This window comes from Astatotilapia calliptera, chromosome 4, assembly GCF_900246225.1.
Source record: "Astatotilapia calliptera chromosome 4, fAstCal1.2, whole genome shotgun sequence".
NCBI classification, from domain to species: Eukaryota; Metazoa; Chordata; class Actinopteri; order Cichliformes; family Cichlidae; genus Astatotilapia; species Astatotilapia calliptera.
In genome coordinates this window covers 25912479-25931726 of record NC_039305.1, presented here as the reverse complement: position 1 = coordinate 25931726, position 19248 = coordinate 25912479, and the positions used below count along the sequence as shown (strand labels likewise).

The 19248-nt window shown below is 41.4% G+C and overlaps 1 protein-coding gene across 1 annotated transcript in view; it reads left to right on the top strand.

Moving 5' to 3' along the window:
• Positions 1-17879, top strand: part of usp43b (ubiquitin specific peptidase 43b) — a 90324-nt gene extending 72445 nt beyond the window's left edge. The window contains exons 9-16 of the mRNA XM_026165771.1: positions 2197-2300; positions 5946-6023; positions 6103-6232; positions 9164-9506; positions 12027-12185; positions 12635-12808; positions 13690-14829; positions 15287-17879. Of these exons, the coding sequence (XP_026021556.1) occupies positions 2197-2300; positions 5946-6023; positions 6103-6232; positions 9164-9506; positions 12027-12185; positions 12635-12808; positions 13690-14829; positions 15287-15297 (2139 nt within the window). The 3' untranslated portion in view covers positions 15298-17879. The remainder of the gene's footprint in view (positions 1-2196; positions 2301-5945; positions 6024-6102; positions 6233-9163; positions 9507-12026; positions 12186-12634; positions 12809-13689; positions 14830-15286) is intronic.
• Positions 17880-19248: the final 1369 nt, after the last annotated feature.

Here is a 19248-nt window from a genome sequence, read left to right as displayed (position 1 = left end):
TAATATACTCGGGCTTCAGAGGACAAGAAACACTCTTTTTCTCTTTTTTTCTCCTGAACTCGTGTTTTCCAGCGTGGTTGAATAGCATATGAGAGAAAAGCCTGAGTCTGTTTGTGGTTTGGATTTAAGAAAAAGACACTTAATTGCTATGCTCCGTGCTGATTCAAGCCATGAGCTAAAAATGTCAGGTGCAGGTCTCAGCCTATATTTCACGATGGCCCATTTTTGTTTTTGTATCTCCCGAGCCCATACACAGCACATTTCTCCAACTTAAATATAACACAAAAACAGGCCATTGTTTTTTATCCACACTAATTTCCATTTCAGCATTTTTAAATAGTTTGGAACAGCTGTTCAAGAACCATTTTTAGCACGCAAGCGCCAGCAACTAATCACCGTCTGAAAGATATCAAGGCAGGAAGTTTCACTCAGGGTTTTTTCTTAGTTTTTTTTTCTTAACAAATTGCCTGTAAAGACTGATTTAGATCATTAGCCTTCAATGACGCCTTATATAAAGAGGCACCATTCCTTCCATAAGAAATTCTGGCTATGTTTTGGTGAGCCGCGGGGAAGGATGTACCTAATGGGATGGTGAAGTGGGTGATGTCTGAAGTAATTATTTGCCAAGGCGAAGCACTGACTGATCGTGTGATGGGAAAACAGAAGCTGTTGTACATTCTGCACGCATGTGTCGGTGTCCAAAAAAACTCCAGAAGATTACAAAGAGGCAAATCAGTACTGAAGGCTCAGGTATCTTGTTTGTGACTAGGCAACCAGATGATGGCCTCCAAAAATCCTGCTCCCCTAACCCCACCGTGTGGTAAAACACACACAAAAACAGACATCTCACCCAGTTTTTAGACATGCGATAATTTCCATAGTTTACCAGCTGCACTGAGTCCCTCTCTGTCTCTGTTCTCTTACACTGCTACTTCTACACCTCCCTTTTTCCTCCTATTCTTTTTTTTCTGACTTGTGATGTCTGTGGGTGGGAGGCTAGGTGGTTAAGCTTGACCTTCCAGGTAGTTTTAGTGTTATAGGGTGTGACAGTAAAGTGGTTTTTGATAAATAAAAGGCTTTTATGTGACTAAATGAAGTTTTCACAAGCCTTTTTTTTTTTTTTGCCTTTGCAAATAATCTCGTGATTTTCTAATCCTGAAATTTTTTAGCAACCTCTTAATATAGCTGCCGACTGTCTTTCACGTATTAGGTTCATAAAATAATTATTTTTGGTCTGCGCTCGGCAAACTGAGCCATCATTTTTGCCTGATCAGTACACAAAACCCTGACTGGATGAATAATAACACTCAACTCCAAGCAGCAGAGCTTTGGTAGTTGTTGTGGTAACATGCAGACAACAAGTCTGCAGCGATAATAGCAGCTCTTTGAGGCCGGCTGTACTTTGTGCTAGATTGTAAATATAAGAGAAGAGAATACCGCCCAATGCTTTAACTTCACCAAGTGATTTTAAATAATGTGATAAATCTCCAAAAGTTGATTCTGTTCATCTGGACGTAGCGTTTTGTGGGAGAAACATTTCGTCACTCATCCAGGTGACTTCTTCAGTCTCAGCTGACTGCAGGTTTCCCCAATCTTATAAACAGTACATTTGCAATTACTTTCCTGCAACATTTGATTTACTTTCCTGGATGATTGAGAATGCATCAAAATGTGATAAATCATATAAAAAGCAATAAGCAGCGTAGGTAGGAAATGTAAAAGAAATAATAAACTAGCAGCTATTGTGAACATCTGTGTGGTTATTAGAAAAAAGGGGGAGAAATCCAAACGCCGAAAGGGTCGACCCTGTGTTGGCCACAGCTATTTATGCTAAACAGCTAATCAGTGAGTTTGTGTATTTGAATATGAAGAATTAACCATCCATGTAGCCACACGGCACTAACATGAATGAAAATGTGAGCTTTAACTTGTTTACCTGACACTGCATAGAAATAAAAGCACATTACGTTTTTAAATGGTGTATGTGAGAACGTCTTAAGGAGCAAACTAACACTGATTTTTACATGCAGATGCATTTATCTAATAATACTGCTGAGATCCAGAAAGTATAAAACACTTACAGTATCTATAGAGAGGCGCTGAGAGATGTTAAAGACATTCAGGAGGTGCTGCTGTATGATAAAGTATCCTGATGCTGTCCGTGTGTTTACCGTGTGTTTTATGCTCCTCTTTCAGAACACCAGAGTGCTGTTCAACATCCGTGTGGTGGGGGGATCTGTGTTTTACAGCTACCTGTCACCTCAGGATGGGCAGCCTCTCTACCACCCTGCTGTCGACAGGTCAGGATGCCTTGAATCTTATAAGTTAGCGTATATCAGGGCATAACAAGTCCCCATGTTATGTGTTGGTTCTTCCAATTATCACTTATTCACTCATAATGACTTTTTCTTATTTTGGGGTGTTAATTGCAGTTCCTGTTGAAACTTGAATCTTCCTCTGCAGCTCTTGGGAGCCCCCACAGCTGCAGCAACTTTTATGCCAAACAAAAAATTGAAAGCGTGCATGAAGCGAAAGGTCACAGAACATATTCCCTGAGCTCTGAATAGACAGTGTGTAAAGTATTTTTATATAATTAGATTTTTATTTCAAAATTTATCACTTCTCAAAAATTCAACTCTCCCTTTCGCAAAAGGATACAGAGGCTATTTTGTACCACTTTAAATTGTGGTCAGATGCATCCTGTTATCTTTTATGGCCCTTGAGGTGTCTACTTAAACTTGATTAGAGTCCACCAGTGGAAAATTGCAGGGATTGGCTGTAAAGTGTACAAAAATTGACTCCACACATCAGGAAAAAGATCAAGCTGTGAACATCCAAGAATAACTCTGTATGCTCCCGTGATAAAACTAAGGCGAGGTGTAGATCGGCAGATGGGTCTAAATCCACATCTGAAACTTTGCGGTTTCCCAGGAGTGCAGTGGCCTCAATCACTGTCAAATACAAGGAGACTGAGATCAGAGTCTTCTAGGAGTTTTACCAAAATGTGTAACCCAGCTAAGAGAGGCGATCAAGAACAAGACTTCAGATGTCCTCTGTAGAACCGGAAAAACCTGCTGAACGGACCACCATCCCAGCAGCACTCCATCAGAGCAGCTATACAACTGAACTGTTTGGGATGCCTATCATCTAGAAAATGCTAATAGTACAGAAGAGGTGGTGGTAGCATTGAGAACTGCTTCTGAACATCAAGGATAGGAAGGACAGTCAGAACTGTGAGATAATTATTAGTTTTGCGTAGCTAGCCAACTGGTAAGGGTTTATACTAGATAAGTGAAGTCCCGTCTTCCTCCCATCAACCAGTCAGTCCAGATGGCTGCCCCTCCCTGACCCTGGTTCTGCCTGAGGTTTCTTCCTGTTAAAAGGGAGTTTTTCCTTCCCGCTGTCGCCAAGTGCTTGTTCATAGGGGTCTTCTGACTGTTGGGGTTTCCTCTATTATTATAAGGTCTTTACCTTACAATGTAAAGCACATTGAGGTGACTGTTGTTGTAAATTGAAGCTATATAAATAAAACTGAGTGCGACAGATCTCGTTTGAGCAAACTATAAGGCTGATATTGACATGGTCCTGGGTCGGTGACCCAGTGTTTTGTGTTTTTGGATTGAGTTATACTTTTTGAATTATGCTTTTCTGTTTTGTATTATATTTACTGTTCCTGGTTTCTAGGTTTCTGCTCAGTTTCTGGTCCCTGCGAGTTGCATGCTTAGTCTTAGTTTTCGGTCTTTATGTCTTCCTGTGCTCCACGTCTAGTTCCTTCTGTATCTGTGCTTCATGTTCTGTCTGTTCCAGAGTCTGTCATGTTTCCACGTCTCAGTGTCTATCCTGCCTCTTTATAAACTGTCTCGTGCTTCCTGTTTTACTTTGGTAGTCCGTGTCCTATGTCCCTGTGTCTCGTTATGTCAGATTAGCCCAGCTGTGCTTCCCTCCTGTTTCCCATTCCCTCGTTACTCCCTTGTGTATTAAAGCCCCGTGTTTTCCAGATAAGGAATCCAGATATCCTCATCGTGCTGTTTTCTCTCTTTGTGTTCCTGGCTTAATTCTAGTTCTCAGTTCCTAGTTTGTTTTCCTAGTCTGTGTTTTTTATTTTCAAGTTTCCAGTTTAATTTCTAGTTTTCATGATCAAGTTTTTTCTGTTGTTTGTTTGGTTGGTTGGTTTTTTTGTGAGTTTATTTTTTATGGAAAGTCCTCCCCGCAATAAAAGGTGACACTTTAAGTTTTCATTCCGTGTACGGGTCCTGCATTTGTCCTTCATCCTGCCTACTACAGCACACACCTTGACAGATATATTCATATTTTATTGGTCTAAAGAATTATTAGATCATTGTAAATATCTCCTGAGTTGTGGAATGACTGGTATTATGTTTGAAATCCAACAAACTCACCTCAATAACCTGTTTCAATAAGCTAACTCATGTTAGGTCTAATTTAATCAGTTTGAATGGATTTGAATTCCTCTCTGATCTAACCAGAAGGTTTCTTGAAAATAAAAGCTACAAGCAGCATGCTGACAATGCTAAGTTTAGCATTCTCTGATTGATGCTGTCCTGAAGGCAAAGTTGGCTTTAATTTCATCTTTTTTATGTATATCACATTTACTGGAAAGATTGGCTTTGATTTTCACAGCAGTGACTGAAATGTGCAGACATTTCCTCTTTCTTTACAGGCGCATGTCTGATGGCTTTCAGTTGCAGAAGTGAATTGCTGTTTCAAAGGACCATTTTGGCAAGGTCTTTAAAGGACTTCCATTTGTGTGGCTGCGAAGAACAGTTCATTCACTCACTGAATGGTGCTGATGGGGGCAAATGCTTTTGAAATCTTTTGAAATGCAAATGCAAAAGCAGCACACTGTATCCGAGAATCTCGTGTAATGATAGCGTTTGAACTCTAATGATTCAGAAATATGTTCTGTCCCCAACTCAGCCCATATCAAGTAGGCAAGAGTGTTCTAGTGCAAGTGCTTCACTACACTTTGTTCACTTCTTTTGGCCTCTGTAAACTGTTTGTGTTTGTGTGTAATGTCCCACAGGTCAGAGATTGCCTTGTTAGCACCTTTTTGGTCATGTTAGCATTAAAGCATGGATGTAAATATTGGATGGCAACTACTTTGGTTTTGAGTGAAACCTCTGAACCACTATCAGATTGAAACGGCACCACCTACTGACTTCAGTCATCCCCTGAGTCTTATTTTAGTGGGTGTCTCTTTAACTATTAAATGTTAGCATGCTGCCATAATTAGCTAGATGGTGTCAATTATAGGAATTGCACTTGCTTACCATCAGCATGTTTTAGCATCCTGATCTAAGACTTTAGCTCAAAGATTTCTGTATCTGTGTACCGACAACAGAATGCTCTTCTTAAAATAATAATGTGCATAGTGTCACACATATCACAACTGCCATAAAAACGAATGACAGCTGCTGGTAGATTCCTGCTCTTTCTATTAATTTTCTTTTGAAACTTTGATTTTGTTCGACAGCTTCCACAGCACCTCAGAAATGCTCAAAGTTGATTTTTAATGGAGACATTTAAAGGTTCTGTCTTAATGGGATGACAGCAGTCTAACAGCACAAGCTGAAATCAACATCAGCTACTTCAGATATGTTCATCTGTATTGCACATCTCACATAAACATTCACTCCTATGTTTAATTTTATGGGGATAAATTGTTCATCTCTCTCAGAGTCAATACATCAACTGCTTATGTCCCATCTAAAAGCAACAACGATGCTGACACCTAGTGGTTTGAAAGCGTCAGTGCACATGTACTTAAACAGTCCAGTAAATTGATAAATGTGTCATAACTTGAAACTGCAGCAAATGTTAGAAAAGCCTGATGGAAATAAAACAGATGGAGTAGTCCTGCTGACAGGATCGATGTCACGTTGTACCGATGCCTCACAACTACCTTTGATCCTGATGTCTTTTAGAGCTTTGAAGCTGTGCGGCTCAGGAGGCCCTCCACATGTGAAGCTCATTATCGAGTGGGAACACAGAATCAAAGACTGGTCAGTACATTGTGCATCCAGTTGTTTCAGTATCACTTTAGCATTCGCGCTAACCTTAACTAACTCTTTGTGCCCGCAGCCTCTTCGGTAACATTAAGGAGGAGGTGGTGAAGGATGCGGAGAGCGTGAGGAATCAGCAACAGCAGCATGTACAGCAGTACAGCTGCACCTTGGATGAGTGCTTCCAGCTCTACACCAAAGAGGAACAGGTAGACTGTGTGCTGTTATAGATATTTACAGTTTGGAACAACAGTACAGCACGGATGTGTTGCTGCTTATGCTCTTTTAGTTCAGCGGCCTAAACTGTGTAATTGATTTCTGTTTTTTTTTTTTTTTTTAAAGTGGTAACTTGTGCACAAAAATAAAAGAAAATATTAATATCTTAATATAATACAATATTAATGCTGATAGATCAATCAATGAATACATTTCCATCTAATCTATGTTTCTTACTGATACCCATCAGGGAAAGACAAAGACTTTAGACACAATTAAAACACTTTAACATTTGAAGCTAACAATGGGATAGAAGTTAGCAAGTTGTTTTGTATGTGTCAAGATTCAACTAAAAGTTTGGCCCAAATTCAGAGCAGAATGAGGAATTTAAAAAAAACAATCAAGTTTTATTAAAAATTGATAGCTTGGCCAGCAGAGGTAACAAATCCAAAGTGACAAAACCAATCCAAAATAAACAGACGGCACTTGCAGGGGAGAGGAGCCGCATTGAAAACCCACACAAGCAAACCAGGAAGTACAACAAACAATCTGACGAAGAGGAAGAAGAAGGCAGAACTATTTATACTCAGAGGGCTGACCAATAAAGTGGAGACAGGTGGGGGACAAGGCTCAGCTGAAGAAAAACAAGATAGTCAACAGACAGAAAGTAAAATCCAGGAACAAGATGCCAGAGGAAATGAGTTAACAGAATAAAAACAGGAAATGAACGAGCCACTATAACTGAAATGAGGAGGCGCTGAAGCTGCAGTGACAGATGGAGGAACAGATGGGGAAACACTGAAGGAACTAAAAATAAATAACAAACTCAGAATAGGAATCGAGGCTGAATAAAAACCAAGGATGCAAAACCAACGCCGAAGCACCAGCAGTGCTTCTAATCTCCACAAGCACAAAACGATAAGAAGAGACAAGAGCTCGAATAGAACAAGAGCTAATGCTCGAAGTGCTGGAACCATACCAACCACCGTGGACCCTACAGAGGTCACGCACATCGCCCAACTCCTCCAGGATGGCACATCAATACCTGCCACTGCCTGAAAGGTTTGCTGCGTCTCCCTGTATGGTCTCAAGAGCATGAAGAAGATTACAGGAAGCAAGCAGTTACTCTTGGAGAGCTGGACAGACAGGGAGTAAGAGGACGAGCACTGCCAGAGTGACAAAATGACCTCCAGCAGGAAACTAATGTGAATGTCTCTTAATAACTGGCTCTGGTCATAGTATTGTAGGTCCTGGTGCAGACCTGGGACAAGATCCTCAAAAACACCATCTATAGTCTCATTAGGAGTGTTCCCCAATGTCGTCAGGCATGCATACAAGCATGTTCTGAGTAACATTTTGAGTTGCTGCGATGAAATTTTGCCAAAACGGACTATTCGTCAGTTCTTCTCTTTGTGGTGTTTTTGATCATTTTCATTTCTGTCACACCATGTGACATATTTTTATATCCTAACACATATTCCAGTCCATATCAGTATAGACATCCATTAAGTTTGTTTTTTCCAGGTGAGATCTGATGTGTTTTCAAAGGTTTCCTTTCATTTTTCTGAGCTGTGTACATTTTGCTACTGAACTAGTGCAGTGTGGAACTGGCTCCACGTGTTTGTGTTTGTATTGGTATTAAATCAGGAAGTAATCAGGTAGTTCAAAAATAGACAGTTGTTGTTGCATGTAGATATGCCAGCGTACAACACACTGACGCTGACTGAAACGGGAAAGGAATGTTTGTTTTTGAAAGGTTATGTTTGTCTATCGTCTATCAGTAGGTGGTAAAGAGGTAAAAACAAGCAGGCGAAGTATTTTTATCGACTGCAACATGTCAAATGTCTGTTCATGCTCTCCTCTGTGGGCAGTACATGACAGTGTTAGACAGCTTTTAAGTGGGTTGTTCCCATTATGTGGAGTGTCAGAATCATATGACTGTCCATGTGCTTCAGTGATGCGTTCAGCCAAACACTCCAGAGACAAAAATGTCTCTTTTCCCAGTAAAACATCCAAAAGGCACTTTTTTTTCCTGTGTTTTTTTGCATGGAGATGTAGATGAATGTAATTTATTATTACATTTTATTAGAATAATTAAGAGTAGACGTAGATTAGAAAGTAGTTGAATCCATTTTTTGTTACAGTTGCATTTTGTTACCAGCTGGTGGAGCTGCAGTCTCGAGGGAGACGCTGTTCAATCTAAGCCGGTAAATGTTCCTCTGATTGAGCCAACTTACCAATATTTCACTGTATAAATAAATTCCTTTTTACAAATTGCAGGTGTTGATTCCTTTCTAAACCTGATAAAAAAGAAGATAAAAGCATAAAATCATAATTATCTTTTTTTTCACTGCAGTCCAGAAAGCAAATGCAAACATTTACAAAGGTACAGAAGGCAAGCGGAGGATGTGTTTTTTTTCTGAGATTCTCCGTATGTTTGAGGTGATTTTCGCCTCACAGAGTATTTTTTGAGCAATGAGATGGTCGTTGTTGTTGTGTGTCAGCGAAAAGTGCAGCCGTGCTTTATTTGCGATGCATGTGACATTAACAAAGCGATAAACAATCTTCAGCGCTTCTTTGTAAAGTTTGAGTGCATGACCTTGCTGAATGCAACAGCTCATCACTTCACAGTATTCAGGATGGTAAACATAGGGAAGCGAGAAAAGTGTGCACAAGTAGTAACCATGGCAACAGATTCTAAATGTACGTCTTGGTCAAAGTTGAGCCGAGTGCTCCACGAGCAAAGGAAGAAAGAATTTCCAGGTTTTCGCTGCACCAGTGTGTGCGTTATAAGAATGCAATAAAACAGGAGGGGAAAACTGATTTGCAAACATATGACGCAGAAGAGGGATTTTTGAGAGACTGTCAAATATTTAAACGCCAGTTTTGTCTCTGCTTCCCTTCCTCTCTGTTTTTCCAATCAGCTGGCACCTGATGATGCCTGGAAGTGCCCCCATTGTAAGCAGCTGCAGCAGGGCATGGTGAAGATGAGCCTGTGGACCCTGCCAGACATCCTCATTCTCCATCTGAAGCGCTTCAGGCAGGTGGGTGAGCGGAGGAACAAGCTCACCACATTCGTGCATTTCCCCCTGGTGGGCCTGGACATGACGCCGCACGTGGTGCATCGCAGCCACGGCGCCCATCAGCACCCTCTACAGCCGGGCTGGAAGCAGAGCAGACGACCTGACCTGGCTCCTCCTGACTATCTGTATGATCTGTATGCTGTGTGCAACCACCACGGAGGCATGCACGGTGGACATTACACAGGTAACATCTAAGAAATGTACTTAGAAGTTTGTACTTTATTTGTACAGTAACAAAGTCCCTCACAGTTTAGATAAAAACACATTAAAACCAAGTGACCATATTTATAGATGTAAATTCATTCCTGCATATGAACTCCTGTACACGTATTAGGAGAAGCAGAGGCCACAGATCACAGCAAAAGGATTAAAGATGATTTAAGAAAAGCTGACCTTCTTTTAAAAACAAATCACACATTCAGTCGACCTCTTAGGATGAGGGAAGCTGTTTAAAAGTTTAGACGCTACAACCCTAAAAGCGTGATCACCTCTGGTTTTAAAATAAGAGCGTTAGGAGACCTTGATCAGAGCTGCAGTTTTAAGGTCTCTGTAGCTCTACTTTATACACAGGAGCCTGGCCATGTAGGGCTTTATCCATCCATCCATTTTTTTCCACTTTATCCTATTGGAGCTGGAGCCTATCCCAGCTGCCACTGGGCAAGAGGTGGGGATTCTGGATAGGTCACTAATTTGTCACAGGGCAGACAACCTTTCACATCTATGGGCAATTTGGAATCGCCCATTAAGCTAATTTCACTAAGTGCATGTGACGTGCACGCATTGGGGGGAAAGGCCCCAGCCAGATGGTGGATTTGAACTCAGGGCCTTCTTACTTCTTACACCACACCACCATGGGGATTTTTTAGGTTGTGCGAAGTCTTGTTAGCAGTCTAACCGCTGCTTTCTGGACCAGTTGAAGATAGGCTGGGGAGATCAGAGATTTATGTAAAACCTGAGTTTTATCTGAGGAAGCAAGACTGGATGAGTTTTGGGATGTGAGATTCAAAATTCAGTTGTTTGTTGCAAGGTTCTTACCGGAATTTTTTACACAGCTTTCTTAAGGATTTCAAAAAATGAATAGAAGATTGGAAATGGGCCTGTAATTGTCGGTGGGATCTCCGGACGTTTTGGGGGGGATTTTAAGCAGAGGGATGACAGAGGCTGTTTTAAAATAATCTGGCATGCGCTCAGATGATAGTGACAGTAGCAGATAAAGTCAGTCCGAAAATCAGTAAAAAAGAACATTCCAGAAACCGGTCTTTCTCTGCACCAGCTCCAGGTTTTAATGCTGTGAGTAATTGGTGTATTTGACCCCTCACCCAAACTGTCATGATGCTGTAACGCAGATGAAAGAAGCAAGGCTTTCCCTGAAAAAGCAGTTTTGGCACCATAAGTTATAATGATACCTTTCTATAGGCTACATCGTTCAGTATAAACTGGGCCATCACACTTTATCCTGTGAGATGTGCGTGGCTTTTGAACCACGAGCTGAAAAGAAGCTGCACGGTCCTTCTTTTCTTTCACTCAGAGGATGTGTCATGACTTCCAAAAAGAATTTCAAATTTTGATTTTTACAACCATAGAGCACTTTTCCACTTAACCTCAGTCTGTATTAAATTACCTCAGGTCCAGAGAAGGCTGCAGCATTTTCTCCCATAAAAGTGAGCATACATTTATTATGACAGAAGTTTTTAGAGTGAACAGGAAAGCTGGGAGAGAGAGCGGGGGAAGACAAGCAGCAAAAGCCCTGGGATAGATAGAACTCAGGTTTCTGCAGTAGCCTTATGATATATGGGTCGCCTGCTCAAGCTAGGCGATGAAATAAAATGATTTCAAGGCCAAGACCGATTTCTCCCACACAGCCCTCGTGGAGTTGCAATATGTAGATGACGGCACTAACATCGCCCACACAGAAAAAGATCTTCAGTGCATGCTAAATGGCTCTGTCTGGGCAAACTTGCACATCGGCGTGACTTTAAAGAAAATAAAAAAAGACAGCAAGGATCTTAATTAACCTCGGCAAGTCTTCCATAAAATAAAAATTGACATTGTAAGCCCCGAAAATGATCTTCTTGAAGAAGCAGAAACAAACAGCATGACCACCACCATCATTAGACGCCAGCTGACATGCTGATTGATGTAAGTCTGATTCATAAACAGGTCCTCTGCCTACAACTAAATGACTGCAAGTAAGCAATAGAATAAAAAAATAGAAACTCAAAGGATTTAACTGAGAGGACTTTGGGTAAAAAAGAATTACATCAAGTGCGAGAAGAAACAGTGTAATTGACTTGCACTCATCTCAGACAAGCTGCCAGAAATAAGCTGTTCCAGAACTTCCAGTTTGAGCCATCCCAAGTCTCAGAAAGGATCCATACAAGAGCCCAATCTGTTTAAAAGCCCAGTGAGGACACCCTGTGGCAAAGACATAGAAAAGCATTCATATTATCAGCTGCCTTGGTCATTAGCCGCAGCATGGGTATTAATAGAAAGCTGAACAGACAGTTAAGGATCCAATTACCCATGCATTGTGTATTTTCCTGTGTATGTTTATGAGCAAACTCCCACAGACACACCCATCTGTGTACCACTTTTTCACTCATTAATTAGTCAAATAAAGAAACAACTGCAGTGACATCCTTTCGCCGGAGCCTAGCAGAAATCAAAGAGTTTGGTCTCTCTGCTTTTTCCATTGTAATTTCAGCCTATTGCAGGAACTCTGTTGACGGCCAGTGGTACAGTTATGATGACAGCAGCGCTGAGCCAGTTCCAGAGGCGGAGGTGTGCACACGTGGAGCCTACATCCTCTTCTACCAGAGGAGAAACACTATCCCCCCCTGGTCTGCCAGCTCCTCAGTCACAGGTCAGTCCTTTCAGATGCTGCAGAGTGCCTTGCTATTATTAGTTGGCTGGAATCTGCTACACCTCATTCATATAATATAAAACTAATGGAGGCAACATGAGAGTGTCATTGCACCTCACACCCTCATTATCTGGTAAAAACTCTATTTTTAGCCCCATCAGTGTTCATTTTCACTGCCTCATCTTGTGTTGTAGCTAATAGCCAACAAGACCTGCTGCCAGTCTCTATTTACATGAGTCACAGAGACGCTCTTTTTCATAGTTTCTACCTAATGTCTGTTTTTCCTAATGGATGAAAATAGATACTACTCCACAATCACAGATCTGTTGCCATCTCGATGCAGGATTGCTTCTTCTAATGGAGCTGTAGTTGGTCTTTTTCTCTTAATGTGCATGCTTATTATTGGACTGCAGAGCAACAAAACAAATTATTTTCATTCCTCTGTTTAGGTTCCACCAGCTCGTCCGCCTCTGACCACTGGCTGGTCCGGCTGACAGGGGGCAGTAAGAGGGGCAGTGTGGTGTCAGGAGGACCTGTGCCAGGATCTCTGGGAGCCGTACAAGCCCCTGAGTCTCCTGAGTTGCCAGTGTTTAGAGATGAACCTCCCAAAACAGTGGAAACATGTAGGTATCTGGACTAATGTGTATAGTTTGTATATTGTATAAAACACAAGAAGGCAAAAAAAACCCTTTAAGAGTAAAAGATGAGGTGCATTTTATAGTTTACAGTGCTACATTGTTACCAAAGGACTTGTATTCAAATGCATCCAGTCTCAATGATAAGCTATGGAAAGCTTGGTTAACTCCTTTCTCATCTTAACAAAAGGAGAAAACAATTCCTTGTTTTGAGTTAGTATTTTATTGTTGTTCTTGCTGATGATCTTGATGTGATTCCAACCTCGTGCAGGTCTATAATCTTGACCCTGACGTCCTTTGACAGTTTTTTGGTCTTGCCCAAAAAAAAAAAAGATATTTTAAAAATATATCAATGTGAATTATTTAATTTCATTAAAAAATAAATTAAGCAGTGAGTGGAGAGGTGGTGGAGAGGTTGGAATGGATGAAATGTATTCTGTGTGCTTCATTCACACCAATCTAACACAACCACAATCTCTGAGAGTCAGACTCTGGTTTGGTTGTTGAATACTTATTTCACTCAGTTACATGCAAATCAATAGATAATGTTTATGTGATGTGTTTTTCTGCATTTTTCTTTGATGTTCTGTCTCTCTCCATCAAAATGAAACTACTATGAAAGTCAGAGATTGTTCATTTTTGTGTAACTCAGGAGACCTACAAATAAGTTTTTCCCCAACTTTAAATAAGGACTATTTTGACTTTGTTAATCATGCAAAATTTGCAGATTCATGCAGATTTTTACAAATATATCATCCTAAACTCTCCTCCTCCTTGGAAGCATTTTTTGCATTCTGGTATAACAATAATCTATCCAGGTCATGTCAATTTCTTTTTTTAAACTTTGTCTCGTGTCTTGTCTCCTATAGATGGGTCAGAAAACAATCAGTTTGTCAGAGGGTACCAGGGCAGGAGTGTAAGCATGAGATCGCCAACTAAGCCCAAGGACACCCTGAACAAAGTTCTCCCACTGAGGTGGTCCTTTGGTTCCAGAGACCGTATCAAGCACTCTGCCCAGACTCAATCTGGAGAGCTGGTGGAGTATCTCGAGTCCGGTCGGCGTCCAAGATGTACCAAAGACCCCATCATCACGCTGGTGGCTACCCCGCCACAAAGAAACCCCCATGGAAGAGTCTTTGAAGCAGGACAGGACTGCAGTTCACCAAGCGGCAGCAGCCTCAGCTGTACAGACAGAGTCAGCTCTGAAAGTTGTTACTCCCCCAAAATACCAGAGGGACAGAGCAGAACTTTTGCAGAGAGAAACATCGGCCATGGAGGCGATAATGGCAGCAAAGATGTCAAAGCTCGAGATGATGATTCTCTGAGAAGGAGATCATCTAAGAGAGCGAGGCCAGACCAGGGCAGGACCCTGGAGTTCCAGCTACAGAGAGGGGCCATTCTAGGCGGTCAGTTCAGCCACAGCGCACCCCCGAGCAGAGATTCTACACTGAGAAGATCTAAGGTCCACATAGGGGCGACTCCCAGGGCACAAAAAGACTTGTTACAGATGGTCCTTCAGCCTGAGGACAGGAGGGTGCAAAGAGGACATGAAGGTCGGAGCCAAGAAAGTCTCTTCTCTTTTTTTAAGCCCGGTTTCTTGAAGAAAGACATTCCAAGGTCACCAGTCAAGGGGCAAGAGAAGCGCCTGAAAGACCATGAAGATCTGGGAAGGCTGGCGAGTAGCAATTTAGCCAAGCTGTCCCTCTCCAACGGGACTCTGACTGCTGCGGCACTAGAAGAGAGGAAAGGCGCCGGTGGGCCCAACTGCGATGGCCATAACTGCAAAGTCCAGCTGGTCAACGGAAAGGCTGGAAGTCATGACCCTGTCGACATCAAACGTGCTCACAGCTCCAGCAACATCCAGACGAAACTAGATTTGACATTTCGCAGGTGCGCCTCCCTGCAGAGGAACGGAGAAGTCACGATCCCTGCAGCTCACCGCGTCCTGCTGGCGGACAAGCCGGGTTACGCCACTCTGCAGCGGACGCGATACAGTACCACCTCACTGGGTAGGCACGGAGCTTTCCCTGAGGCCTGTTTTAAAGGTCACATTGCACTCTGAAATTAATTATTATGTTATGTGGAATTGTAAATAAAATCCTTTCAGTTTGTCTGGTCTAAAAAAACAAAAAGCACAAATTAGAGCTAATGTCAGCGGCATGGTTGATGTTTTTCTTCTTATGTCAGCTTGGTTTTAAAATGAGAAACTGCCTTTGGTGAACAAAGAAGTGGTGACAGTGGAAGCGGATTGGCCAAACATTCCTGCTGCTGTAATGCACTAATTGAAACTGTGGAATGAATTCCAATTGATGGATTAGGTGTAAGCTATTAAATTCCAGCAAATGCAGCCACACATGTCAAAATCTCAGTTGAAGCCAGCTTTTTCTTTGTTACCAATGCTAATGCTGATTTCCTGTTTGACAGGTGATCAAATACTAATTGTTTCCTTTTATATCCCATTATAAGTGCCTCTGTGAGAGCCTTGAATGACTGCTGAACACCCGAGCTCCCTACTGATTCCTCCACACCCACGCACTGGGAGAAGCCCACAGCTGGAGGCATCGCCGAATCAAAGTACATCTTCTCTCTCCCCTTCATAGTACTGTTCTAAGTTCTCACCTGTGTGTGTCTTAAATGAAATCTATGCAGAGATGAATTACTAAGGGAAAATACTGCTGTAATGTGATTCGTTTCCTGCACTTTTTGTGTTGTTTTTACACTGCTGTCTGCTGTTAGTACACTACATGTTTGAGTTTATGATCAACTTTTTTGAAAGTGGAGGTTGATATGGTGAATTTGCATAGTTTTAGTCCATTGTGGAGTGTGGCATGTACTGACTAAAGAACAGTTTACAGTTAATGGGTGATGATGTGTAAGATTGTTCTAAAGCGCTGCAAAAACTATACTAACACAGCACTGTTAACCGGCTGTATTATCAGTTAAATATTATATTTTGTTGCACTTTCTTTTTTGTACACTTTTCCATATCTGAGCTCATTTGGAACAATTGCATTGTACAAATTGGGCAAAACCAACAGATACAGATGAGGACAGAGTTATTAGCCTCCCCTTTTTCCAAAGTACTGATACACAGAGCAGGCAATTTTTAACAAAGCTTTTCCAAACATCCTAGTTTTATTTTGGATGCTTATGTTATTTTACTTATCAGTGCCAAAATTATTAGCCCAGTTGATGTAAAAAGTCAAATGTGAATCCCTTTTGCTGGATAACCACCTGCATGTTCTTCTTTGGTGAATCTCTCAAGCTCCTACAGATTCGATGGCCTTCTGGCATGGAACTTGGTCTTCAGTTCATCCCACAGATTTTAGGTAGGATCCAATTTAGGGTTTTGTGTAGTCCAGTCAATAATATTCACTTTGGTCTTCTCAGTCGAGTTCTTCCCCAGGAGCGATGCGTGTTTTGGGTCATTCCTGTGTTGCAAGATAGAGTTCCTTCCACATTGATGAGATCCTCAGTTCAAGATGCACTGGAGCATCCCCACAGCCTAATAATCCCACCACCGTGTTTCACTGTGGGGTCGGTGTTCTTTGGTTGTAGGCCTACAATGTAAGCAGAGTCTCTGTGGCCGAAGAGCTCTAGTTTCATCTCATCTGACCAAAGGACACGCTTCCAGTACGCTTATTATTTCTCCAAGTTGTTAGTAACATACTTTCATCTGTCTCTTCTGCAGAAGTTTTTCTTGCTCTGCAACCTCCCAATCCACTCCTGTACATGGTTCGAGTGATAGTCTTCTTGGAGACTACAATTCCCTACTTGACTAAGTCATTCAATGGTGTCTTGGCAGTTGTTGGCAAATTTTCTTTCCAGAGTCTTTGAGATCTTTGGCTTCCTACCTCTGCCAGGCTCGTTCTGTACTCTGTGACTCTCTTTTAATTTCTTGATGATACTTCTCACTCCAGTTGTTGACACCTGGAAATGCTGTGACCACTTTGTATATCCTTGCTTTGGGATTATCAAGATTGCTCTGTTACAAAAGCAATAGGGAAAATTAGAAATTTCATACAGGTGATAATAATTTTGTTCTCATCTGTACTTCGGCTGGTGAAGAGTATGTAAGGGGACTTTCATGACTAAAGGTTTGGTCTGGGGGGGTGTTGGAGCTGTGAAACCCCATTCTTTCCAAATGTGCATTTTCCAGTGGTTGGTTTGCTCTGACGTCATGAGGAAATTTTAAGAAAGCACAGAAAACATGTTTTTACCACCTCAGTGGCTTGCACAGCAATAAAGGAGAGGGCTGTTTTTTTTTTTTTATCTCCACATCTGCTGCTCCAGTGTGTGGGAGAGTGAGTGTGTACTGTATGTCTTTTTCACTCGAGTTGGATTGAAATTTTGCTGATTTAAAAAAATCGTAGGTTGTTCTTTCATCGAAGACTTGAAGATAAGCAGAGTGTTAATGGCAATCATGCTTCAAAGCATTCCCTGAAAATTGTATAAAGTAGCCGCCAGAAGCAGGAGCTCTTCCTGAATATTTAGTGTCTGTTTAATTCAGAGTAATCACCATTTCTGGAGCTGCACCGTGATAGCTTTCTCCGATGCGGCGGAAGGATGAGCAAACCAGAAATAACATTTTTTTTCTCTATTCAAACTCGACGATAAGCTTTTGATTTACAATAAACTGTTTTCAGTGTTTTAAATTTGTCACTGATGCTTTTCAGAGTCCCTGTTAGTTGCACACACTGTATCTGTCCTCGCTGTTTTATGTTCTGTCATTTGACGTAACTGTTTAAAATCACTATTTACCAAATTAAGTGATCATACATGAAGGATGTGTCTGATACATTATTTGGGAACAATGGCTAGATTCTATTTTATTAACTTTTTTAAAAGTCTACATTTTGTACCTGATGTGTAATTATGTAATTTAAGTACCAGATTAAAACTGTATGCTTCAGATTACCACGAAAGGGCGGAATAATAGGTTTGGTAGGTTTGAATGTGACACAACACACGCAAGTTCTTGAATCGGACTGTCTGTAACATCTGCATAACGTACTGAGAGTTTTATGGGTTGCAAATTAAACACAGCTTTTCTCACAAATCATGTCAGTGTGGCAGAATTATTTGTGGTGCATTTTTCTCAACATTGCTTCAAATAAATGAAAAACAGCTGAGTTTTTTCTTTTATTTAAAAAAAAAGGCATTGCATGGCTCCTCTTAATTCATACTTAATCATCTTTTTTTTTTAAACTCAAAGTGTGAATAATAACATTTTTAAATTTAAAAAAAAAAATGTTCATGCATACAAAACAATGTATAGATAATAACCAAGATTAATTTTCCAGAAACCAGTTTGTTAGTTACACCTGTTCAACTGCTTGTTAACACAACTATGAAATCAGCCAATCACATGGCAGCAACTACATGCATTTAAGTTTGCTGACATGCTCAAGGCTACCCGCTGGAGTTCAAACTAAGTGAAATTAAGTGGATATTTCAGAAACTGGTAATCTACTGAGATTTTCTCACACAACCAGTCCCTCGGGTTTACAGACAATGGTCTGAAAAATAGAAAGTATCCAGTATGTGGCAGTTCTCTGGGTGAAACTGAGGAAGAGTTTGCACAAGCTCACCAAAATTGGACAACAGAAGACTGGAAAACTGTTCCCTCCACTGATGAGTGTCAGGTTCTGTTCTGACATTCAGATGATAGGGTCAGAATTTGGTGCAAAAACAAAAATTATTGACACACTTCAGACACCTTGGAACCGACTCAGCATCATTTAAACACCACAGCCTATCTGAGTATTAATGCTTCCAGCAGGATGATACACCATGTCCAGCTCATATCATCTCACACTGGTTTCTTGAACATGACAATGAGTTTGCCTCCATAGTCATCACATCTCAAACCAATAGGGCATCTTTGGAATGTGGTGGAATGGGCGAGTCACATCATGGATGTGCAGCCAACAAATCTGTAGTAACTGTGTGATGATGTCATGTCATAATGGTTATTATTCTAATTAGTTAGTTAGGTCCTCCTGAGCCATTCGGCGCATTGGGCGTCAAATGTCCGCCAACGTACTCGATCAGCTGCAGCTGCTTCGCCCTCATCGCAATGTCTGTGGTGCGTAAATCATCGATGAAAGTTCTCTACCATGTTGTACAGGGACAGCCTGGTTTCCATCTTGGTTACGTCCCTCTGCAGCTTCTAATCGTCTCAGTGTTTTCAGCTGGTGCTAATTGGCCACACCTAGTCAGGTGTGGATAAAAGCATACCTGAGGCAAGCTTTCCGGCAGTGCACTAGTCTTTGCCTTGGTGGCACCAGCCATTTTAGCCAACCTGGTTTTCCATTTTAGGATGAAACCTCTTCTCACCCACACTCTGTTGTTCGTCTCCTTTTTTTATGTTGCGGCTTTTGAGCCGGGTCGTAACAGGGTGGGTTCCACATGATGGCAATCTTGGG